This window comes from Alternaria conjuncta (genome assembly GCF_024043145.1).
Source record: "Alternaria conjuncta strain BMP 0040 chromosome Unknown scaffold_19, whole genome shotgun sequence".
NCBI classification, from domain to species: domain Eukaryota; kingdom Fungi; phylum Ascomycota; class Dothideomycetes; order Pleosporales; family Pleosporaceae; genus Alternaria; species Alternaria conjuncta.
Window position 1 is genome coordinate 73,526 of NW_026250108.1, and position 23,374 is coordinate 96,899.

At 54.4% G+C, this 23,374-nt stretch overlaps 8 protein-coding genes across 8 annotated transcripts; 6 read left to right on the plus strand and 2 right to left on the minus strand.

Annotated features, from left to right (window-relative positions):
* Nucleotides 1-3: 3 nt before the first annotated feature.
* Nucleotides 4-1,936, minus strand: J4E85_009781 (uncharacterized protein; the record flags this gene model as incomplete). Its single annotated transcript, XM_051473999.1, has 2 exons — nt 4-1,471; nt 1,710-1,936. 2 exons carry the CDS (start codon nt 1,934-1,936, stop codon nt 4-6), a joined length of 1,695 nt encoding a protein of 564 aa, XP_051322076.1.
* A 393-nt stretch (nt 1,937-2,329) lies between these two features.
* J4E85_009782 (uncharacterized protein) lies at nt 2,330-4,122 on the plus strand (the record flags this gene model as incomplete). The annotated part of the gene is made up of 3 exons (XM_051474000.1): nt 2,330-2,382; nt 2,465-2,766; nt 2,813-4,122. 3 exons carry the CDS (start codon nt 2,330-2,332, stop codon nt 4,120-4,122), a joined length of 1,665 nt encoding a protein of 554 aa, XP_051322077.1.
* A 371-nt stretch (nt 4,123-4,493) lies between these two features.
* J4E85_009783 (uncharacterized protein) lies at nt 4,494-5,997 on the plus strand (the record flags this gene model as incomplete). The annotated part of the gene is made up of 5 exons (XM_051474001.1): nt 4,494-4,559; nt 4,680-4,762; nt 4,814-5,050; nt 5,138-5,246; nt 5,293-5,997. 5 exons carry the CDS (start codon nt 4,494-4,496, stop codon nt 5,995-5,997), a joined length of 1,200 nt encoding a protein of 399 aa, XP_051322078.1.
* Nucleotides 5,998-7,039: 1,042 nt separating this feature from the next.
* On the plus strand, nt 7,040-9,312 carry J4E85_009784 (uncharacterized protein; the record flags this gene model as incomplete). Its single annotated transcript, XM_051474002.1, has 3 exons — nt 7,040-7,076; nt 7,131-7,773; nt 7,854-9,312. 3 exons carry the CDS (start codon nt 7,040-7,042, stop codon nt 9,310-9,312), a joined length of 2,139 nt encoding a protein of 712 aa, XP_051322079.1.
* A 462-nt stretch (nt 9,313-9,774) lies between these two features.
* On the minus strand, nt 9,775-10,113 carry J4E85_009785 (uncharacterized protein; the record flags this gene model as incomplete). Its single annotated transcript, XM_051474003.1, has 2 exons — nt 9,775-9,806; nt 9,867-10,113. 2 exons carry the CDS (start codon nt 10,111-10,113, stop codon nt 9,775-9,777), a joined length of 279 nt encoding a protein of 92 aa, XP_051322080.1.
* Nucleotides 10,114-12,641: 2,528 nt separating this feature from the next.
* On the plus strand, nt 12,642-13,352 carry J4E85_009786 (uncharacterized protein; the record flags this gene model as incomplete). Its single annotated transcript, XM_051474004.1, has 2 exons — nt 12,642-12,837; nt 12,946-13,352. The coding sequence occupies 2 exons, from the start codon at nt 12,642-12,644 to the stop codon at nt 13,350-13,352; spliced, it is 603 nt and encodes a 200-aa protein (XP_051322081.1).
* A 2,744-nt stretch (nt 13,353-16,096) lies between these two features.
* On the plus strand, nt 16,097-19,607 carry J4E85_009787 (uncharacterized protein; the record flags this gene model as incomplete). The annotated part of the gene is made up of 3 exons (XM_051474005.1): nt 16,097-17,108; nt 17,159-17,418; nt 17,466-19,607. 3 exons carry the CDS (start codon nt 16,097-16,099, stop codon nt 19,605-19,607), a joined length of 3,414 nt encoding a protein of 1,137 aa, XP_051322082.1.
* Nucleotides 19,608-20,507: 900 nt separating this feature from the next.
* J4E85_009788 (uncharacterized protein) lies at nt 20,508-22,442 on the plus strand (the record flags this gene model as incomplete). Its single annotated transcript, XM_051474006.1, has 4 exons — nt 20,508-20,585; nt 20,790-20,954; nt 21,008-21,532; nt 21,582-22,442. The coding sequence occupies 4 exons, from the start codon at nt 20,508-20,510 to the stop codon at nt 22,440-22,442; spliced, it is 1,629 nt and encodes a 542-aa protein (XP_051322083.1).
* Nucleotides 22,443-23,374: the final 932 nt, after the last annotated feature.

A 23,374-nucleotide genomic window follows, 5' to 3' on the forward strand; every position in this document is an offset into this window, starting at 1 on the left:
CCATCACCCCTCTCCTAAAAGCGAATAGGCGTTACCAACTTGTGGCTTAGCCTGCATCCTCTGCTCAGCCTTCTTCTTCTTCCTCTCCCCTTCCCTCATCTGCCTCTTCTTCTTCTTATTCGACACCTGCTCGCTTGGCACCTCAACACCAGCAGATCTATATATCTCTTCAATCAATTCCTTCAACTTGTCGTGTTCAGCCAGGATGCGCTTTGTCTGTCCCGGAACACCCATGACCTCAGGTATCGAGGGGAAGTCGGACATGTGACCGGCGATCTTGGACATGATTCCGCGCAGCTGGGCCTGTTCGACATCTTGTCGATCATTGACGTCTACTATGAAGTCGGGCACCATTGTTGCTTCCCCGACCTTGATCATTTGGAGTAGCATGCGCAATGAGTAGAGAGCGGCATGTAATCGCGCCGTGAGGTGTACGAATGCCCAGCTGTTATCAAAATCGCAGTTCAACACTCGTTGGACGAGGGCGATCGGAGGCGGGGTGTTCAATTCGTTGAGGACTAGACTGATACCGTAAAGCGGCCAGAGGAGTTCGGTGCTGATGGACTTCGCATCTCGCCATTCTTTCAATCCGCGCATCTGTCGCTCCAGGTCCTCGATGGGGGTTTGGTCGAAGCAGGGGGGGTATATGGAGATTTCCTGGACGGAGATACCTTGTGCTTTTCTTCTGTACTCTTGTACTACCGTATACACATCTTTTGCGGCTATGGTGTATGCCAGCCTACGTATCTCGCGCCCTACGTTCCAAGCTGATGCTTGATTGGGCTCTTCAATGAGTAAGGGCATGTATACATGGGGGAATTCTATTTTGTCGAAGGCTTGGAACATGAATTCGGATAGCCGTACGTCAATCCTAGGTATCTCTTCCCAAAGTGAGCCGCCTGAACTAACTATAGTTGGATCCTCCGCGACGTATCGGCGAGCGAAGTCAAGGTACCGTATAGAATTCCGGTCTACGCCATGGGTTTGGTGAGCTAGAAGCTTCGCACTATCCTGTGGATTCTCGATAAGGGTATATGCGAATGTCACTAGGCTTGTTACTTGTAATTGCTTTCGGATCTCGTTCGGTGAATACCCGTTGATGCCGGTGGATACGTCTGCATCGTGAAGGAAAACTATCAGCGTATCTGCCGAGTAATTGTATAGTACGAGATCCGTGTCGCTTGTGAAGATGATGGATTGCGCATGTAGTTTGGCATGCAGCGCGCAGTAGTCGTCGGCTTCGCCAGGTACTGCCTTGGTCTTTGAGGCAAAGGGCGAATCTAGTAACGCTTCTTGCAGTGCAGGCGCAAGGAAGGCGTATGAGATAGAGCCCAGGTATGTGGGAACAGGACAGGAAACGGTAGCGTAGTTGTTGCGAAATTGCTGAACTCGTCTGTTGTTCGCCTCGGTCCTGGATATCCTCTCGGCTCGCTTTGACGTAGGCAAGGCTCCATCGAAGTAGATGGCAGACCTGAGAACGTGCGATCAGCAGTGGACGGCATAAGCTCACATCAGCACTCGCATAACGTGCATAGAACGGTCATGGTCAAGTGCAATTGAGCAACTTTCCCATTTCGACTCCGCGATAAGTGAAGTTTTCGCGACCCCTGCAGCAATGGCGGTGAAGTGAAGAACATATGTGCGCACCTTATTGGCTTGCCGTGGTGGTTCCGTGTCCGGGCGCTGAAAAGCAACTGTGGTTTACTCACACCTTGATGTTGCTATTCTCCAACGAGGTCAGCCAGCGGAGTGCTTCAGCGACGATGTCTGCATAAGACGGGATTCGGGTGGCGCTAGCAGCTGAAGCGAGGGCCAATTTGTGAGCGTAGTAGGCGAGCGCAGGGCCGTCTATCACGGCGGAGTAGCCGTCTAGCTGCTCGGAGGAAAGCCGCGTCGCATAGGGCTCGAGACGCCTAGCAAGGCCTTGGATACCCATTTTGACCAGGTGGTTGAGGGTGTTGGGAGAGAAGGTGTGTTCTAGTCGATACGGAAGGAACGATGGTATGCACACGGCCAGGGTACCCCCGCAAAGGGTCTGGGGCGAAGCGAGGCGGGGAGTGGTCAGTCAGGAGTGTTGTGCAGTGTCTCGGCCTCAGATGCAGGGCTAGTGCATGGGCGCAGCGAGTGTTGGGACGTTGACGAGAAAAAGTCGTCGATGATAGCCAGCGTGGCGTTGGTCTTTCCGCTGATGAGCTAGCGCCGGCGTCATCCCGCGTGGTGGGGGAAGCTGGGCCCCTCACCAGCTCAAAAGTTGCCAGCTGCCACATCGCCCGACTCGACAATTGCTTCATCTTTCTCTCACACAGCTCAAAGAACATACACAGTCAATATGAGCGTCCGAACCGTTGAATTGAAGCCTTTCCAGGACCAGAAGCCCGGAACGTAAGTTCAACAACGCTGCAACAGCTGGAACATCTCATGAGCTATGGCGTTGATGGATGATAGCTGACATTCTCTAACACAGTTCTGGTCTCCGCAAGAAGGTCAAGGTCTTCCAGCAGGAGCACTACTCAGAGTCCTTCGTTGCTAGCATCCTGCAATCCATCCCAGAAGGCGTCGAGGGCGCGTTCCTCGTCGTTGGTGGTGATGGCCGTTACTGGAACCCCGAGGTCACCCAGACCATCGCTAAGATGAGCGCTGCCTATGGCGTCAAGAAGCTTCTCATCGGCCAGAACGGCATCATGAGCACACCCGCCGCCAGTCACATCATCCGGATACGCAAGGCGACAGGTGGTATCCTCCTCACTGCCAGCCACAACCCCGGTGGTAAGTTCTCCACGACCCATACACTCCTCCCATCTAACACATCCAGGCCCCGATGAGGACTTTGGTATGAAGTACAACCTGGCCAACGGTGCCCCGGCTCCCGAAAGCGTCACCAACAAGATTTACGAAACCTCCAAGACCCTCAGCTCGTACAAGATCGCCGACATCCCCGACATCGACCTCAGCACCATCGGTACACAAAAGTACGGAAGCCTCGAGGTTGAGATCGTCCACTCCACCGAGGACTACCTCAAGATGCTCAAGGACATCTTCGACTTTGACCTCATCAAGTCGTTCCTCAAGGAGCACTCCGACTTCAAGGTCCTCTTCGATGGCCTCAGCGGTGTAACTGGTTCATATGGTGTCGACATCTTCGAGAAGGAGCTCGGCATCCCCAACAGCACACAGAATTGCATCCCCAAGCCCGACTTTGGCGGCCACCACCCCGACCCTAACCTTGTCTACGCCAAGTCGCTGGTCGACGCCGTTGACAAGAACGGAATCCAGTTCGGTGCTGCCAGCGACGGCGACGGTGACCGAAACATGATCTACGGCGCAAACTCTTTCGTCTCGCCCGGTGACAGCTTAGCCATCATCGCACACCACGCCGAGCTCATCCCATACTTCAAGAAGCAAGGCATCTACGGTCTTGCCCGCAGTATGCCAACATCTGGCGCCATTGACCTTGTCGCCAAGAAGAAGGGCGTCGAGTGCTACGAGGTGCCCACCGGCTGGAAGTTCTTCTGCGGTCTCTTTGACTCTGACAAGATGAACATCTGTGGTGAGGAGAGTTTCGGAACCGGCAGCAACCACATCCGTGAAAAGGACGGTCTGTGGGCTGTTGTCGCGTGGTTGAACATCTTGGCTGGTGTCGGACAGCAGACTGGTACCACACCCAGCATTGCATCGATCCAAAAGGACTTCTGGACGACCTACGGCCGCACATTCTTCACCCGCTACGACTACGAGGGCTGCGAGACCGAGGGCGCCAACAAGGTCACCGCCCACATGAAGGAGCTCATCACCACAAAGAAGGACGAATTCATCGGCTCCACCGTCGCTGGCCGCAAGGTGCTCGAGGCAGACGACTTCTCCTACACCGACCTCGACGGCAGCGTCAGCAAGAACCAGGGTATCTTCGTCAAGTTCGACGATGGCAGCCGCATCGTTGTTCGTCTGTCCGGCACAGGCAGCAGCGGCGCCACCATCCGTCTTTACATCGAGAAGCACACCAGCGACAAGTCGACATACGACATGGACGCGCAGGACTACCTCAAGGACAACGTCAAGCTCGCGACGGACCTGCTCAAGCTCCAGGAGTACGTTGGCCGCACCGAGCCCGATGTCAAGACCTAAGCGCGTCGTTGGAGCAGGGAACGCGTAGATGTAATAGCATGATCAAACGAATGTACACGAGATATCACAATAGTAACATAGCACCAACAAATGGTATAGCATGGCTGACTGCCCCGTGGCGATAATGTTGTTCGTCATGACCTCGTTGTGTTTGGGCGGGTGTGTGGCTTAGCTCCGACGTCATTGCCCAATCTAAACATGCTCCGTCCGCAGCGTCTCCATAACAGCCCTCCGTCCCCACTGCGAAGGTCCCTAGTCTTCGACAACCCCCGCCTTTCACACATCCCTACACGCGCGTCTACACCTGTCGACGCTTTCTTGTCACTTCTCTCACCTCTTCAGATCATCCCTAGCACACGTGCATCGCAATCATGGCTGAGAAAGAAGGATCGGCAGTGCCACCCCAGGCCAGAGGCTCATGGACGAGCTTCCTCAAGGTATGGAATTATCCCAGCATCCTCACGTGTCTAGAGATATTCGCGCATAGCGATTAGGCTCGTACCTTCAGGAATTATGGTGGTTCGACTCGAACATGGCATTTGACTGATACACGATAGTCCATCGCGTCCTTCAATGGCGACCTGTCCACGATGACGGCGCCTGCCTTCATTCTCTCCACAAAGTCCCTCACCGAGTTCTCGTACGTCTCAGTCATTACCACCGCCTAGAAGACAACCCTAACCCACAACAGCTCATACTGGACCGAACACCCCTCCGTCTTCGTCGCACCGGCCGCCGAGAAGGACCCTGCCAAGCGGGCCATGCTGGTGCTGAAGTGGTTCCTGAGCACACTGAAGCAGCAGTACGCCAGTCGGTCGGAAAAGCTGGGTAGCGAGAAAAAGCCTCTGAACCCCTTCCTGGGCGAGCTCTTCCTGGGCAAGTGGGAGGACCAGGCAGGCACAACACAGCTCGTCAGCGAGCAAGTCAGGTACGCGCACACACGCGTTTGCGATGGCTAAGCCTGTCGTAAGCATGCCACGCGTATAGTACGGAAGAGCTAATGCAATGCGCGCAGTCATCATCCACCCGTCACGGCTTACTCCATCTGGAACGACCAACACGGCGTCCGGCTAGAGGGCTACAACGCGCAGAAGGCGTCCTTCAAGACCACCATCAATGTCAAGGTAATTACCCTTAGTACCTTTGATGTACACCGCTGACATTTCACAGCAAATCGGACATGCCATGCTCCACCTCGACAACTACAACGAAAGCTACCTCATCACCCTCCCCGCCCTCCACATCGAAGGCCTCATCACAGGTTCCCCTTACGTCGAGCTCAACAGCAGCACCTACATCCAATCCTCCACCGGCTACACCGCGCGCATCGACTACAGCGGCAAGGGCTGGGTCTCCGGAAAGAAGAACTCGTTCACCGCCGTGCTATACCCCGAGGGCAAGGAGAAGGAAGCCATCTACAAGGCCGACGGCCAGTGGACCGACTCGTTCCAGATTAAGGATGCCAAGACCAAGGCCGTCGTGGACACATTCGACCACAAGTCCACAAAGACAACGCCCCTCACCGTCGCCGCCATAGAGCAACAAGACGACTTCGAGACACGGCGCGCGTGGAAGAAGGTGTCGGATGCGATTAACAGTGGCAACATGGACCTGACGAGTGCGGAGAAGACCATCATCGAGACCCGCCAGCGCGAGATGCGACAACAAGAGAAGGAGGCTGGGAAGGAGTGGGAGCGCAAGTTCTTCTCAAAAGCACCAAAGTACCCGTTGTTCGAGCAGCTGGCCAAGAAGATTGGCGAGGGCATCAATGATGGGCAGACGAATGGTGTGTGGAACTTTGATAAGCAGAAGGCGGATGCGGCGAAGAGTCCGTTCCATCCGGATGTTGTGCCGCCGATTTATGAGAGGAAGTGAGCGGATGCGACTGAGATTGTATGTCGCTCGCACACGTGTGTGTCTCGCTTGGTCATGAGGACAGGTGTAATGATGCTTCATGTGGGACTAGAACTCTGCGAGAGCAAGTTCCAAACTGAGGCAAATTCTTGATACATGAGCACCAGGCTCTCTCATGTGGGATCATGATGGGTCAAGCACTGACAGCTGCAGTATAATGGCTTGACGAGCATCTCTTTCATTGCTATTTGTAGTCTCAGTATTACTGAAGAACAAAAATATTTGTCGCTATTAGAAATATGTTGTTGATTGTTCAGTGATAATTTACATGGCTTCGCCGTTGATGATGATACAGGTTACTCTTACACTTGCGCTCGTGAAACTGGACTGGAATCCAGCTATTTTGAAACGTCTTTTGAATCCGTTCTCTTGTCGTTGCCATGGCGCTGCCAGCATTGTCGGAAGATTTCCATCTACACATCGTGTTAGATTTGGTGCCTGGACAGTACTTTGCTTCTTTCGGCTCATCCTCGGCTCACCCAAGGTTCAGAGTACAGAAGCAACGCACATCATGAAAGAACTTACCTCTTGCTTACACGCCCGCCAATCTTTCTTCTCGTAGTAGCAATCTGTCAATTTTGCGTTTTCGTCTGCGCAGCCGGTACTGTAGATGCGCTTGTCCCTGGTTGAGGTACCGTTAGCTTACTCCGCTTCTCAAGTTCATCTCCTTCGTGTTCCCCGGATCTCCGCATCTATCCAAACCGAAAAAGCTGGAATTTTGTACGCACCAGTCATCGGGTTCATCGTCAATCAACAACTGCGCTGCTGCTGCGCGGGATTTATCTTCGTTTGACATATTTGAAAGAGCTAGAAGAGAGAAATCGCGACGTGTAGTGCGAAGATATCGAGTCGCGGAAACTTGCGCAGGGTCTTGTCATTGAGAGAGTTCATTTGAGCACGGCCGGCCAAACTCGGTCCGCACTACAGTACCTAGGTACCCTCAACGTCACCATCAGTCAGTCAGCATACGAATCGCACATCGCATATCAACATCGCCAACATCATGGCGAGCAAAAAGATGAATGTGCTAGTATACTCCGGTACGCCTTTTCAAACTTCCTCACACCCCCACCAAGATTACTAAGCCCACCCAGGCAACGGCAGCACCACAGAGTCCGTCCGCCACTGTCTCTACACTTTACGACGCCTCCTATCCCCTTCTTACGCTGTCATACCCGTAACAGGCGATACCCTCATCAAAGAACCCTGGTTCAGCACATGCGCCCTCCTCGTCTTCCCCGGCGGCGCCGATCTAGGCTACTGCCGCACGCTCAACGGCGAAGGGAACCGCCGGATTAGTCGGTATGTAAACGCCGGTGGTTCTTACCTTGGTTTTTGCGCCGGAGGGTATTACGGTAGCAGTAGATGTGAGTTCGAAGTCAACGACCCCAAAATGGCCGTTGAAGGAGAGAGGGAATTGGGGTTCTTCCCTGGGACGTGTAGGGGACTGGCGTTTGAGGGGTTCAAGTATGCGAGTGAAGCTGGGGCGAGGGCGGCGGAGATTAAGATTGAGAAAAGTGCTTTTGAGGGGGTGGATGAGGGGGTGGGAGATGTGTTCAAGAGCTATTATAATGGTGGGGGTGTTTTTGTTGATGCGGGGAAGATGGAGAGTAGGGGGGTGCAGATCTTGGCGAGTTATACGGAGGACTTGCATGTTGATAGTGGGGAGGGGAAGGCGGCTGTCGTGTATAGGAAGGTGGGTGAGGGGCATGCGGTTGTTACTGGGCCGCATCCTGAGTAAGTCTCTCTCAATCGCCTGAAGCGTTGTTGCTAACATACCGTGGATTCGCGCCCCAGAACCTAAGTAAGATCCCCAGCTTACCTTCATATGCTACCGTCATCAGCGACATCGCAGCCACAGATGCCACTCGACTTGACTTCATGCGCTTGATCCTCCGCAAACTTGGGCTGCAGGTCAACGAGCAGGAACAAGCGGTACCGTCCCTTTCCCGTCTGCATCTCACCGCTCATAACCTATCAGACGTCGCTGACCTCGTCGCTACGTGGAGTGAAATCATCACTGTAGTTGATGGCGATGAGTATATTAAGGGCGAGAACGATGTGTTTCGCATCGAGAAGGAGGGTAGTGCATGGAGCGTCAAGGAGTTGAAGAGGGCTGTTAGCGCTGTGTCGGAGAAGCTGCCTACTCTTGCTTCTGTTACGAACAGTAGTAAGGAAGGTGTTGAAGAGCAAAGCCACGAGAAGGAGAACGACAAGAAGAAGAAGCCCAAAACACCAGAGGAAGAAATACAGGAGTGCATCACATACACATCCACCACCTCCCCCGACCAAATCGTATCCTACGAAAAGATCGTCAAAGTCATAATCCCCCACTCGAAAGCCCTCCCATCAGCCGAAGAAACCCCCTTCCACCACGAAGCCTTCTACGCAAACCTCCACCACTACCACACCAAGCTGCGCAACCCAGACGCCTCCTTCGGCAAACACCTCATTTACGGCGAAGTCGTAACATCCACCAACACGCTCCTCGAGAAGAACCCGTCCTTATTACGCAGCCTCCCCAACGGCTTCACCATAACAGCAACCACGCAAATCGCGGGGCGCGGAAGAGGGAATAACGTCTGGATCGCTCCACCCGGCGCATTGATGTTCAGTACCGTGTTGCACCATTCCTTCACGCTGAGTCAGAGCGCGCCGGTGGTGTTTATACAGTATCTTGCTGCGCTGGCTATTGTACAGGGTATACAAAACTACGCTCCGGGCTACGAAAAGATATATGTTAAACTGAAGTGGCCAAATGACATATACGCGCAATTACCTGGGTCTTCTAACAACCCCGTTGTCAAAATCGGAGGCATTCTGGTGAATAGCAGTTATTCGGGGAGTACGTATGATGTCGTCACAGGCATTGGACTCAATCTGAGTAATGCGGCGCCGACTACGAGTCTAAATCTCCTGGCTAAGAGTTTGAACCCCCCGCTTAAAGACTTCACCCCCGAAAAACTGCTCGCATCCATCCTCGCACACTTCGAAACCCTCTACTCCACGTTCACGCAAGCTGGTTTTACAAGGGAGATGGAAGAATTCTACTACGCCAACTGGCTACACACAGATCAGCTTGTTACGCTGGAAAGTGTGGATGGGGTGGAGACGGGGACGAAGGCGAGGATTAAGGGGATTACAAGGGATTGGGGGTTGCTGCTGGCGGAGGAAGTCAGGGAGGTGGATGGGCGGGGGACGGGGAGAGTGGTACAGGTGCAGAGTGATGGGAATAGCTTTGATTTTTTTAGGGGGTTGGTTAGGCGGAAGGTCTGATGTGTTGTGAGTGAGGGGGTTGGATGTTGGATGTTGATGGATCGTTTAGTTGGTTGGGGGAAACTCGACTTGTTGTGCAATGACTCCTTGGTGGGTAACAAGGACTACGAGACATGATAGGTCTAGTCATGGCACGAAGTCATGCATGACGCTCAGATACCCGGTGGGCATTTCTCCAAATATAGCTCCCGTTGATACCGGTACGAAGCTCGTAGCAACCTCGATGATTACCTGCATTGGCACATTCAATGCTAGACCGTGCACTTATCTCCAGATCCTTAACCACGAAACCTCAAGCATCCATCTCTCAAATCCAATTTTGGCAACCAGCGCAAGCAACCGCCTAGCAATCAAAGTCACAAGCCTTGCACCTCCCATCATACGCACTGCAGATATCCTCGCGACACTCCGCATAGCACTCTTGATAGCAACTATGCCTTCTGCCCTCCTACACCACATCTATTAGCACACTCCCTCATCCCTTCCTCCACTCCCTATGAATCAAATATCAGAGTGCCAACATACCGCACGACAATTCCTGTACTGTCTCTCACAGATCTCGCAGATTTTGCCATTGGCAACGCATGTGGGACCGGGTTTCATAATGCACTGGTCGCCTTTGCGGCACGACCATTTGGGCTGCCAGCAGTGGTTCTTGCAGACGAGGAGGTTGCCGCCGCTTGGAGCGCAGTGCTCGGCGCCGTTTTTGCTGCAGTCGTTGCAGTTGTCGTTGGCGAGGGCGGGGAGGGTGAGGAGGAGGAAGATGAGGAGGAGGAGGATGAAGTGGACGGGTGACTTCATGGTGGTGTTGAGGGTGGCAGATGTCCGTGTTTCGTTTGGATGGTTGTCTCGGGGCGGACGGGGATCGTGGTAAGCGGTTGAGAAAAGACGGAAGGTAGAAGAGTTGGTAGCAGGATGGAGGTGGGAGACAGCAGCGGGCTAGTAAGAGCGTGGAGATCTCAGCGTCTTTGGTCTAGATTACTGAAAGCGTCGAGGCTGCGGTGAGATGTCGAAGCTCAATATGGAGCGGTGAGTCAGGCGGTCTCATCTTTCACCTTTACCTTCACCTAGGACTCTATAAGTTGTGACGTCTATCATTTACGGCTTATCGAATGTAAGCAAAAAGACGTTATGCATACTTTGATGAGCATATTCAGCCTCAGCAGCACTGGTCCCAAGTCGATGCATATAGCACGAGTATCCAATAAAAGATTTCCCTTCTTACAATGCTTTCGTGTCCATGTTAAATCTAGACAGTTCGATTGCCACTTAGACATCCACAAATCCCGTTCCCAAGACTACAAAAACCTTCAATCCATATATCCCCCCGCCCCAAACCCCTTAACTACCCCCGCGCTCCTAAACCACGCATCAGTCATCCCCCTCCACACACCCCCTTCTCATCGCCACAAAGCCATCCTTCAGACACGTACCCACCAATTCATTCACACCCTGCTTCTGGGTTGTCATTGTACCCGGGATTATTGACGCATTTCCCGTCTATGCATTTGCCGCAAGAGCACACGATATACGATTGCCAGAAGCCTTCGTTGGTGCAGTATGAAAGGGTGTAGTCGTCTTCTCTGCTGCAGCGGTCTGGGGCACCGGGCGTGCACTTGGGTCCACGTGCGTCGTTGGCGAAGACGGGCAGCATGATCGTGAAGAGGGTGAGGAGGAGGGGGATGAGGGCGGTGGGTGACTTCATGCTTTTGGTGGTCTTGGTGAGGAGCTGTTGTAGTTGTTGTTGTTGGTGTTGTTGTTGGGTTGGGATTAGTTATGTAATGATGGAGATGTTGTTGTGGTAGATAACGAAGGAACTGTGGATATGAACAAGAGGGCTGTTATATAGGTTTTGGCAATGTTCAATTACTGCTGCTATACGTGAATGACAGACTGTGGAAGTATGCATGTGTTTGTTGAGAAGTACAGCGAACGCATCCGTTGACTCTATGAGCATGATTTGTTCCATCAGGAGAACGGAGGGTAGCTCGTTCGTAAAAGTCCTATGAACATAAGAGATCCCCCATGATCATGGGTGCCAGATGATAACATCGACTCCACAGCTAGCACTTTCGACCGCCTTCCTATACTGAAGCAGCTCCATCGTATCAGACGCCACTATGCCACATCATGCTCAGACTATTGATTTCTCATTAGTGAATGCCTTATAGAGGAAGTTTCAACACTTACTACATCTCTGCCTGGCACCCATCTATCGTCCGATACAGTGTGCGGACGCGGTCTCGCACCACTGCGGATAAGGGCACCTGTAGTTCCTCTGCCAAACGCCATTGACGCAGATCTGGACCGCGTGGCCGCCGGGAGAGCACCGGGTTGCGGCGCGGTGAGGGCATCTGTCGGGCTTTGATCCTGAAGTGGCGAGGACGTGTGGGGTGACTGTGAGGAGGGCCAGGATGGCTGAGAGAGTGTATGTGAATGACTTCATGGTGTTGAAGTTGACGTGTGGGTTCCTGAGGTAGGTGCGATGGAAGACTCGGTTGTGAACTATAGGAGGATAGTGCAGTCGCAGATGTGGTGATGAAAAAAGACAGAGCTGAAGGTCTGACGATGTTAAATCTGCGTGACAGTGAAGATAGTTCGTGTGTGAGTGAGGGTACTAGAAGCTGACGGTGAGTTTTGTGTCGTCAGTGGCATGACGACGCGACGCACGTTTACTCGGTTGTTGTGCTGAGGCAGGCGCGCTCGACCCGACCAACATCCTCATACCTAGACGACCCTTCTTGGAAGTACACTTGTCTAACGATATTGAGCAGCTGATTCCATGCTGATATGTGACGGAGAAAATGACTGCTTCGAGATTACTCGTTCGCGATTATGTGAAAAGGTGAAGTTGTGGAGGCGGACCTAGGGTGCTCTCGAAGTGAGAGTGGATGTCGTGTTCCTAACGCGGCAGACACCTAAAGAGATTCTCCAGACGATACTTTACATGCCGGTCTCCGGAAGGATTTCAATCTACGAGCCTCGTTCAGATTTCATCGAGTCTGGGGCGTATTGTGGAAGGGGCGGACATCTGTGCAGGTGATTGTCATTAGTGAGGTTGGCATGTATATCACAACGATCCCGTCGCTCAGAGCTGAAACCTAGAAGTCCTATTTCTCTGTGCATGCCCTGGCTCTTCCAGATATCTTTGTTGTTGTTGCGCAGCAATTACCACCATGAGCTCGAGTCGTCCTTCCCCAACCCACTAGCTCCTCTTGGCGAACAAGGGTCTCTCCGCGCATCGCGAATTTCCAGTCCGACCATCATCACCAACACCAACAACCCACCTCCGCCTTGCCCCCGCCATTGCGCCTCACACAACACCCACAATGAACCTCTCCGCATTCCGACCGGTCTTCCGACCCTACAAACCCACTCAAATCACGCAAGCGACAAACATCTGGCAAAGAACCGCACAATGGACATGTCCGCAGCAGCAGCAAAAGTCGCAACGAGCAGCCTTCTCATCGACACCGAATTTGCAGAAGAGGAGTAAAAAGGGACCGGGGAATGATCCTAGGATAAGTACGTCTCGCCCCCTCACACCTCCCACCTCTCCATCAAACCTTCCCCCTCCCATCCAATCCCTTCCACCAACCACCACCACAAAACCCGCAGCTAACACCCCCCCAGCAAACATCCGCTACCACCTCTCCCACCCCCTAACCCCGCGCCCCCTCCACTTCTCCCGCAACCGCTCCCTCCGCCACTGGACCATCCACCGCGCCTGGCTCTTATTCCTACGCAAACGTCGCTGGGCCGAAGAACGCGCCTTAGAACGGCAATACATGGCCATGCGATCTGCATGCGAGCACCTGCGCCTCATGGACAACAACGGTAATCTGGTCAAGGAAGAGGAGGCTGGTGGGCGGGGCGCGGATCCGAGTCGTTTGGGTAGCAAGGGCAGGGAGGTGGGAAGGTTGTACAGGAGTGCGATGTTGAAGCGGGGGATTTGGGGGAGTGTGCCCGTGGAGTATGGGAGGGTGCAGACGGATTTTCCGGCGAGGGAGGGGTGGAATCATGGGTGGACGAGGGATTAGAGGGGTGGTGGTATGGATTGTGGGTGTTGGGTTGGGGTGCAGAGATGGGGGAGTCGTGTGTACCATATGTGTATAGCAGAAGGAATGTCGACGTCGTTATTGGCATCACATATACATTCATTGCCGTCTCAAGTTTCACGGAAGATGACAAAGGATGCGTGTAATATCTCATTGGTAGATTACTGTGTTCTGGTTGCCAACCTTGCCTATCATTCCTCAAGAATATACAAATAATTGCCAAAGTAGCCGAATGAGTGGATGATGGAGGCGCTTTCTCGTCAATCATTAAGCCAACATCTTTCGAGTAGACAGACAGAGCCCAACTGACGTATGTTTCCGCCTCGCTTCTAGTTCGACATCAGAAGCCAGTCTTTTCTCTTTCCAGCTCGATCAACAAAAGTTATGTGTAATGCAGTTTAAGCGCTCAAACAGTAAATCGCCCATAAAAGAAGAAGAAAGAAATTGAGAAAGAATCGAAAATTGAAGCCCCAAATATATCGTACCAACTCCAGTGTGTCGTGACTCCGCCCAATGCAGTGTGTGTGATATGAAGATAAGAAGAAGATATAAGATGCAAGAGAAGACGGTTTCTCAAAGTCTCACAGGACAACGCATCCGCACCCGGGATTCTCCTTCTTATCCACACTCAGCAGCGCCGCCCTAGTCGCCGCTTCAAAAACATCGTCCACGCCGTCCCCTGTCAGGGAACTACATTCTAGGTATTTCCTCGCGCCAATCATGTCCTTCATATCGGCGCCTTGTTTCGGTGTAGTAAACCTCAAGCTCTTCTTGCGCATTTCTTCCTGTGCGAGGGGGTCGTCGCGGAGATCTTTTTTCAGGCCGACGAGGATGATGGGGACGGTGGGACAGCGTTCGCGGGCCTCCTCTGCCCACTTGTGCTTAACGTTATCGAGAGAGTCGGGGGAGTCGACGCTGAAGCCGATGAGGATGACGTGCGCTTTGCTGTAGGCGAGGGGACGGAGGCGCTCGTAGTCTTCTTGGCCGGCTGTATCCCATAGGGCGAGTTGCACGGACTTGCCGTCTACTCTACAGTCGGTGACGTAGTTTTCAAAGACGGTTGGGACATAGCGCTAATGACGGGTTAGAATATTGGGGGTACGGCTTATCGGTCGATGTATTGGACGTACTGTTGGAAAATATCCGAGAGTGAAGACGCTCAGAAGACTAGTCTTGCCGCAAGCACCGTCGCCAATAATGACCAACTTCCTAAAGGCACAAGATCAGCATGTTGTGTGGGTGAAGGGTGCATGGTGTGACAGCTTCGGCGTGACCGAGAGTGGATGTCGGCGCAAACAAGAGGATGAAGTGCAGTGCATGACCAAAAAGAGCAAGAATTGAGCGCGAGTCGATAAAAAGTGGACATGGGGGACATGTAGGGTGGCCTATTTTTAGTTGGTCGTGTCGTCGGACCGGGTGCGCCAATGCAAGCTATGGCGCAAACCGGGGTGCCTCAGCTCTGGGTATGCATCGAAACATTGCGGAGGGACAAGTAAAGCAGAATTTGACGGAGAAAATGATGGGTAGACGCAGATTTCGTGTCGTCAAAAGAGAGTCGGACGGAAGGAAATAACGTTGGGAAAAGCAATTGCGCGCGTAAGAAAACGGTCGTGAGAGATCGACATGAGATAAGTTTTGACCAGGGTCCAGAAAGTGAAGATCAAACGTACCTGCGCATTACAGGCTCGCCATTCTGCTGCTGCTGGGCCATTGTGGGGGTGCGTTTGGGGAGATGCCGCACTCAGCGGGAGTCTTGTCCGGAGATGCTGGGTCGTGTTATTGGCTGGAGCGCGTTCGCAGTTGCGGCCGTGGTGTCGTGGAAGTCGAGGAGAGTGGTGCGCGGGTAGAAGGATACAGTGAAGTAGCCTTGTTTGCGCGAGAGTGTTGTCGAGGGTGTTGTCGGGGTAATGCGAGTGTAATGGCGCGAGCGAGGTGATCTCGGGCCCAACAATGGTGATTGGCGATGTTATGGCTCGCGACGAGCGATGTCAATGGCGCGCCGGGGCGGAGAGAAGCGGTAGACTACAGTGGAGGCGACAGACTACCAGCGGAAAGGTAGTACGTGTCGGAGTGAGTGTCGGCGGGTGGGTGTCGAGGTGAAGTACGGGTGCAATGGGAGCAAAAAGCGGTGGTGCAGTAATGAAGTGGACGGGCCGGTGTTTAAGAATGAAGCTTGGGGACGATCACAGCGGAGACAGGCACGAGCTAGAGCTACAGACGGCTGGGCTGGGGTCGGGGGACGCTGGCACTGGCGTGGTCAGGGTGCGGTGTGCGAGAGCGAGTGTGTTGAGATACGAATGAATGGCCGTCGCGGAGCACTTGCACTGCACAGCCTCTCGCCCAGTTCCTTCCGTTCCAGAAGACGCCAAGACGTGGCACCTGCGGCAGGTGCGAATCGCAACGCGGTACCACAATGGGCCGACGACCATCAACAAGAGGCTACGACAGCGCGGCATGTGCTAGCAGCCCGAGCCCGAGCACACGACCGTCATACCCCAAAGCCTGAACCCAAGTCTGCCGCGACACAGCACGAAGCCCCCCATCTGCCCTGGTGTGCGTGACGCCCCTCCAATTCCTCTCCTCCACCTCCACCTCGCACTTTTGCTCCCCGGTGGCCGTACGCTAGCCCTCCCGCGCCATCGCCCGAGCTGCCACCCACTCGACTCCCCAGACCCGCGCTCTAACAGCCGTGCAGCAGGACACCGCGACATACACACACTCCCCCCATGGCCCAGGGAACACGCGGGCCCGCCCCGGCTCAACTGCCGCCCAACGGCACGGCGACGCACGCCCACGATGCCACCCCGACCGCCGTCAACCGCAAGAAGCAGAAGCGACGCGAGAAGGAGGCCGCCAAGCGAGCCGCACAGGAGCCGCCTGCGCCTGCGCCCGCGCGGAATGGCGTGTCGCCTGCCCGAGGGCCGCCCGGCCAGCAGCAGTACGCCGACGCGGAGCTGGACGAGGCGGCGTACGACGAGGGGGAGTACTACTCGGACGAGGAGTACGAGCACGCATATGGCACAAACGGCGACTACCCGCAGGGCTACGGCCACGCCCCAATGCGCAGCCAAGCGGGCAAGAAGACGCGGCGGAAGAAGAAGGCGCCCTCCGCACCCCCTCCGCTGGCCTACACCCAGCACGTCGCATCACGCCTCAGCCCCGCACCCGCCCACCAAATGTCGCCCGCCCACTCGGTCGCGCGCTCCGGCGCCCGCGGCGACCGCATATGGAACACGACCATGCAGGACGAGCGCGACCGCATCCGCGAGTTCTGGCTGTCCCTCGGCGAGGACGAGCGCAAGTCGCTCGTCAAGATCGAAAAGGAGGCGGTCCTGCGCAAGATGAAGGAGCAGCAGAAGCACTCGTGCAGCTGCACCGTCTGCGGGCGGAAGCGCACCGCCATCGAGGAGGAGCTGGAGGTTCTCTATGATGCATATTACGAAGAACTCGAGCAGTACGCGCACCACCAGCAAGACGTCGGTAGTTTCATTCCCGAGGCTAATTATGGTTATGCGTCCAGTGCTCCTCACCACCCGCGCCCCATGCTGAACCCCCACCCCCCGCCCGGCCCCTACGACGACGACGAAGAAGAGTACGACTCGGGCGAGGAAGAGGAGGAAGACTCCGAGTACGACAGCGAGATCTCGTCAGAAGGCGGCTACAGCTCAGGCGAGCGCAGTCTGCCGCCGCCCGAGCCCTCAGACTTCCTCCAGTTCGGCAGCAGTCTGCAGGTCAAAGGTATGCCCGCCCCCGACCCGTGCTGGGAGCATGCTGATTCATCCTTTTAGGTGGCATACTTACGGTTGCTGACGATTTGCTCAAGAACGATGGGAAGAAGTTCATCGAGATGATGGAGCAGCTCGCTGAGCGTAGGATGCAACGGGAAGAAGATGCTCAAGTCCAGGCTCACCCCGGCGCCCAGCACCGATCCTACAGCGGCCACAGCCACAGCGCGCCTCCGCCCGACGAAGACGACTACGACGAGGAGGGCGAAGACGAGGAAGAGTACGACGACGACGACTACGAGGAGGACGAAGAGGATGAGGAAGTGCGTATTCTAGGCTGGACTATCTATCTGCAACTAACCCCGCCCAGGGCGCCATGACCGAGGAGCAACGGATGGAGGAAGGCCGGCGAATGTTCCAGATCTTTGCAGCGCGAATGTTTGAGCAGAGAGTACTCCAGGCGTATCGAGAAAAGGTGGCCGCGGAACGACAGCAAAAGCTACTCGAAGAACTGGCAGAGGAGGATGTACGGAAGGATGCGAAAGAGGCAAAGAAAGCAAAGGAAGCCCAGAAGCGCAAGGAGAAGAAGGACAAGCAACGGCAGCTGAAGGCGGAACAGGAGGCTCGCAAGGAAGCCGAACGAGCAGCCAAGGAAGCCGAGGCCAAGGCTGCGGAGGAGAAGCGACTAGAGGAACAGCGGAAGAAGCGAGAAGAGCAGCGCAAGAAGAAAGAGGCCGAACGCAAAGCCCAAGAGGAGGAGAAGCAGCGCAAGGAGGCCGAGCGCCTGAAACGACAGCAGGAAGAGCGCGAGCGACAACAAGAGGCAGAGAGAAAAGCACGCGAGCAGAAAGCCCTTGAGAAGAAGGCCAAAGACGAGGCAAAACGGAAGGAACGTGAAGAGCGGGAAGCGAGAGAGAGAGAAGCGAAAGAGAAGAAGGCACAGGAGGACAAGGACCGCAAGGAACGGGACTCGAAGACCAAGGGCCAAACGCGCAAGGAGGATCAAGCCGCCGCTGCAGCTGCCCACAACGCTATTGCTGGTGCGAAAAAGGCCTCACAGCCAGTGGCTGTTGCGCTACCTCCTCAATTGTTAAAGCAAAATTCATCTACGGGAATGCCATCACCGCAGGTCACGCCAGCTGTACCGAAGGCTCCAACCCCAAACCGACCGCGCCAAACATCGCACCAGACCTCCCACGGCTCGTCGCCAAAGACTCCCCATGCTACGCTAGGAACAAGCAAGTCGACATCCCCGACCTCCCAGCTGCCAAACCAGTCGATACCAAGGTCGATTTTGACGAAACCGCCAATCCAACAACAAGGTCTGGGGACCCCGCATGGTCAGCCATCGTCTCCGATGCCTCCAATGGGACCACCGCCAGGTATGCAAGGGCCGCCAGGACTGGGTATGAATATGCCTCCAGGGCTGAACGGCTTCCCTGGTCATGGATCGATGATGCCTGGAATGATGGGACCACGTCCGAACATACCATTCTTCCCTCAACCAGCGCCCCAGAGCTTCCGTGGATTCCCACCTCCTGGCATGCACACACCAGGTGCGCTTCCAATTGGCCGTGGTTTCCCGATGGAAGGACCACCAGGCTTCCCAGCACCTCCTGGCTTCACTGCGCCAATGCCATCCGCCTTTCCGATGGGCATGCCGACGCACTCGCGGCAGGGCTCGGGGTCTTTTGAACGACTCTCCAACGAGAGCCCCATCACTGGTCCTCAAGCACAGCCCATTCAACGGCCAACGCCTATCAAGCGCCCTTCAAGCGTGAAGGCGGGCGATGAAAATGGACAGCAGGGGTCTGATGTAGACGAACTGGCAAATCACTTGGGCAGTAAAGCGCTGCTAGACGACGATGACGACATCCCCGAACTACCCGATCGACGCCCAAGCATGCAACAACACGGCTCCGTGAGAGCGCCATCATTCGGCTTCGCAGACATACCCGGGTCGCAATACGGCTCGTTCGGAGCACCAGGCGGCGGCAGCATCTGGGGCACACCACCCCTACAGGGCTTCCACTCTGGTGCCAACTGGGGCAACTCGCCCACCTCCAACATCTTCAACAGCCCCTTTTCCATGAACACCACACGCACCCTCGAACGCAACGCAAACGAGCAGCGCATAGTCTGGCTCCGCCGTACCATCTGCGCTGCATGCAAGACGCTCGCTCCCCGCGCCTCCGACGCAGACGGCTACGTCGACGCCTCGGAAGTACATCGCCAAGTCGAGGCTTCGCGCGGTGCCATGGATCCTGCTGTGAGCGTCGATGAGATCAAGGAGGCGTGCGATATCCTTGATGTTACGCATACGAATGGTGGTGGGAGCCTGGAGTACAAAGAGGACGCCAATGGCAGGTTGTCGTATATCAAGTTTAGTGATGGCGCGATACAGGCTCCTCCTTCTAGCTTGGGCGAGATTGGTAGCCCGGTTCCTGGTCACAGCGTTCTCGCTGGTGGATTTGGAGGCAGGTTCCCTGGATTGGGACCGCAGGGGTTCTGAGATGTTGGTCGAATTCTGTTCTCTTGGACTGTCCCATTCTTTTCTTTTGGCAATCAGTCGTGCTGAGTCTCTGTTCCCTCATACTTGTTTCTTTAGTAGATGAGAGATGGGTTGTCGGTCTAGTCTAGTTTCTTCCTCTTGTGGTTGATGGATGCCAAGGGGAGGTAATCTAGTCGCTGAGAGATGTGCCATGATGGGATTTTGTTGTGCTTGAGATTTGTGATGTGATGTGATACTATTAACTAATTACAGAATCACTATTAACTACAATATGCATTGAACCCCCCGGTTTCGACCAATCCATCATGTTTGAAATAACAGCGTAACCTCAAAATATTGACATAAGTGACAACATGGTTCAGAAATTGAGGATAACGTTCGACGTAGTTCGACGTTGACGGGTAGTGTCGGACGATCCCCACCCAGGACACCGGAACACAGCACGTTGTGGCAACGTTGTAAGAGGAGCGGTCAAGCTCGCCGCCTCGTACCATTCTCGCACAACCCCGCAATTGCGACATTTCACTACCTCAGCAGAAGCATTTGGCTAGACCACCTCGATGACGCTACATTGTATGTTCTGCCAGACGGTTGAATTTGGGTAGCCTCATGAACTGGTCGAGCAGAGGAAGGATGACGGTATCTTCTCACTCTATTAATAGGATGAAGCTGGTAAAAACGTGGTTAGCCAGGCACGCATCCTGCATCGTCATCCCTGCATTCAGTATCCCTGCTAGCGCGTGTCGCCCGGCGGGGTCGTGAGAGCCTCATAGCTGAGCTTGCTACAACGCCGAACATTCTACGTCTTTTCTTACTCCAAGTGAATCATCTACTTTACACCACCCGTTTTCTTTGTACCATTCATATCTCCGTACCCTTCGCTTGCATACACCATACATCATGTCTGACCCCATCGCCGACGCTGCGCAAAAGCACCCTGCGCCAGAGGGCCTCAAGTATACATACGGAACTGCTGGTGTAGGTTCATGAGAGGATGATTTGAGAGATTGAAGCATTCGGAAGCTAACAGAGATCCTAGTTCCGAACAAAAGCGTAAGCCATGCCCCGCATTCATACGATAGGTGGCTACGGTGCCAGCTATCGAGTACCTCCGCGCGCCGTAGCTGGCGATCCTCCCACCACCGACCCTCCCACCAACCCTCGTCACGCACAAAGCTCCAGAACTACGCTTACCATATCAGTGATGTCCTCGACTCCGTCCTTACTCGCGTTGGTCTCATTGCGGCGCTCCGGTCGCGGGCGCTCAAGGGAAAATGGATTGGTGTCATGATCACCGCTTCGCACAACCCTCCTCAAGACAATGGCGTAAAGCTCGTTGAGCCAATGGTACACACCTTTCATTCCAATGTGAGGGTGGATATCAGCTAATAAATTTCTAGGGCAACATGCTGCAAGAGGAGTGGGAGGTCATCAGCACCGAGATGGCGAACAAGGCCACCCCCGAAGACGTCTCGAAATACTACCGCGAAATCGCTGCCCAGAATAAGATCGACCTCAGCACGCCCGCACGCGTTGTCGTAGCCCGTGACACAAGAGCTTCAGGTTCAAGGCTTCTCGGATGCCTCGTCGATGGTTTGAACGGCGCCGGTGCTGAAGTCAAGGACTACGGCTTCCTTACCACGCCACAACTACACTACATGGTCAGGTGCTTGAACACCGAAGGTACTAAGGACGCTTACGGTACACCTACCGAGAAGGGCTACTACGAGAAGTTCGGTGCGGCATTCAAGACCGCGCTCCGTGGAAAGAAGCCGTCTGGCAGTCTTACAGTCGACGGTGCCAACGGCGTTGGTGGCCCGAAGCTGAACGAGCTCATCAAGTACCTCCCCACCAAGGAAGAAGGCGGTCTTGAGATTTCCGTAATCAACGACAACGTCATCAAGCCCGAGAGCCTGAACGTCGACGTAAGCAAACATATCTACAAGTACCGGAAGCTTGCTAATTCGTGAACAGTGCGGTGCAGACTACGTCAAGACCAACCAGCGCGCGCCTCCTTCGTCCAAGGCTGGACCCGGCGACCGGTGCTGCTCGCTCGACGGTGACGCTGATCGTGTAGTATACTACTTCAAAGATGAGAAGAACGTCTTCCGACTACTCGACGGTGACCGCATCGCGACTCTCGTAGCTTCCTTCCTCGGCGACACCGTCCGTCAAAGCGGATTGGCAGACAAGCTCAAGATCGGAGTTGTGCAAACCGCCTACGCCAACGGCGCCGCCACGAAGTACGTCGAAGACAACCTCAAGCTCAAGGTCGACTGCACACCCACCGGCGTCAAGTACCTGCACCACGCAGCCGAAAAGCTCGACATTGGCGTCTACTTCGAAGCCAACGGCCACGGCACCGTCATCTTCTCGCACGACACCCTCGACACCATCGAAAAGCACGAGCCCCGCAACCCCGGCGAGAAGGAAGCCCTCGACGTGCTGCGCGCCTGCATCAACCTGATCAATCAGTCCGTCGGCGACGCCCTCTCCGACTTCCTCCTCGTCGAAGTCGTCCTCGCGCACAAGCACTGGGGCTGCCAGGAATGGCTCTCAACATACAGCGACCTGCCCAACCGTCTTCTCAAGGTGCTGGTGAACGACCGCACCATCTTCAAGACTACAGATGCCGAGCGCAAACTCACCAGCCCAGAGGGCCTCCAGGCGCAGATCGACAAGGAAGTACAGAAAGTGCGCCAGGGCCGCTCGTTTGCGAGGGCTTCTGGTACGGAAGATGCTGTCCGTGTGTATGCGGAAGCCGAGACGAGGGCTGAGGCTGATGACCTTGCGAGGAAGGTTAGTGAGCTTGTGAAGGCTGCGGGTGCCAACTAGGAGTTGTTCGTGGGAATAGAGCTGTTGATGATAATAATCCTGGGCACACAGATTCTCATGCTCTTGCATCGCTTGTACGCCTCCATCGAGCTCGGCATGCATCTTTCAGAGGATGGAGACGAGTTTTATTATTGGGATGGATGGATGGATGAGTGAACAGGACGATTGCTGATGGGGGTAGAGTAGATGGGTAAAAGCGAAATATCATTGCATTTGTTCAATTTCTGGGGTATGATTGTTTGAAGGTGGGTGCTGATTAACTTTTTGCCTGATTCGATGAGTGCCGCGTGATGGAAATTTCATACCCTACATCCATTTTGTTCCAGAGAAAGATGCATACAGAGTTTCCGTTTAGACATAACAGCAGAATTAACTTACAGTTCAGGATGTAACGAGCGTGTTTCTGAAGCATCTGTATACTTCGAATTGAGCTTTGTCGGTGGTGTTGTGCTGTATTTGGTTTCGCGGGCATGTCCGAATCGGGTAACTTATGGAAAGCTGTCGATTGCAGTCGCAGGTGCCTGGTTTGTTACCACAGGGCCTCACGAAAGTGGAAAGTCTTCTCAAATCGACACCAGCGAGATCCACCACCCGGAAACCATTCATGACATAGCGATGATGGTCCTGTTTGACATGAACTTGCAGACTGAGAAAATACCAAATAATATTTACAGCTCTTAGATGTACCTTGGTAGTTGCACGTCTGATTGAGTCCGATGCAACTTCAGCGTTCTTACTTAATCAGTCTCTTCAATGACAATTCAATCACTTCCGTGCGACTCAGCCATGAATCTCGAGATCAGGAATATCCCCAAGATGGCTCGGTATTCTTTCTCCCTCTTCCCCACTTCCGACACACATCGCATTTCACCGCTGACTAGGATCTCGGCAGCACCGAGTTCACGGATCATCGGCAACCCAATCAAACTCCT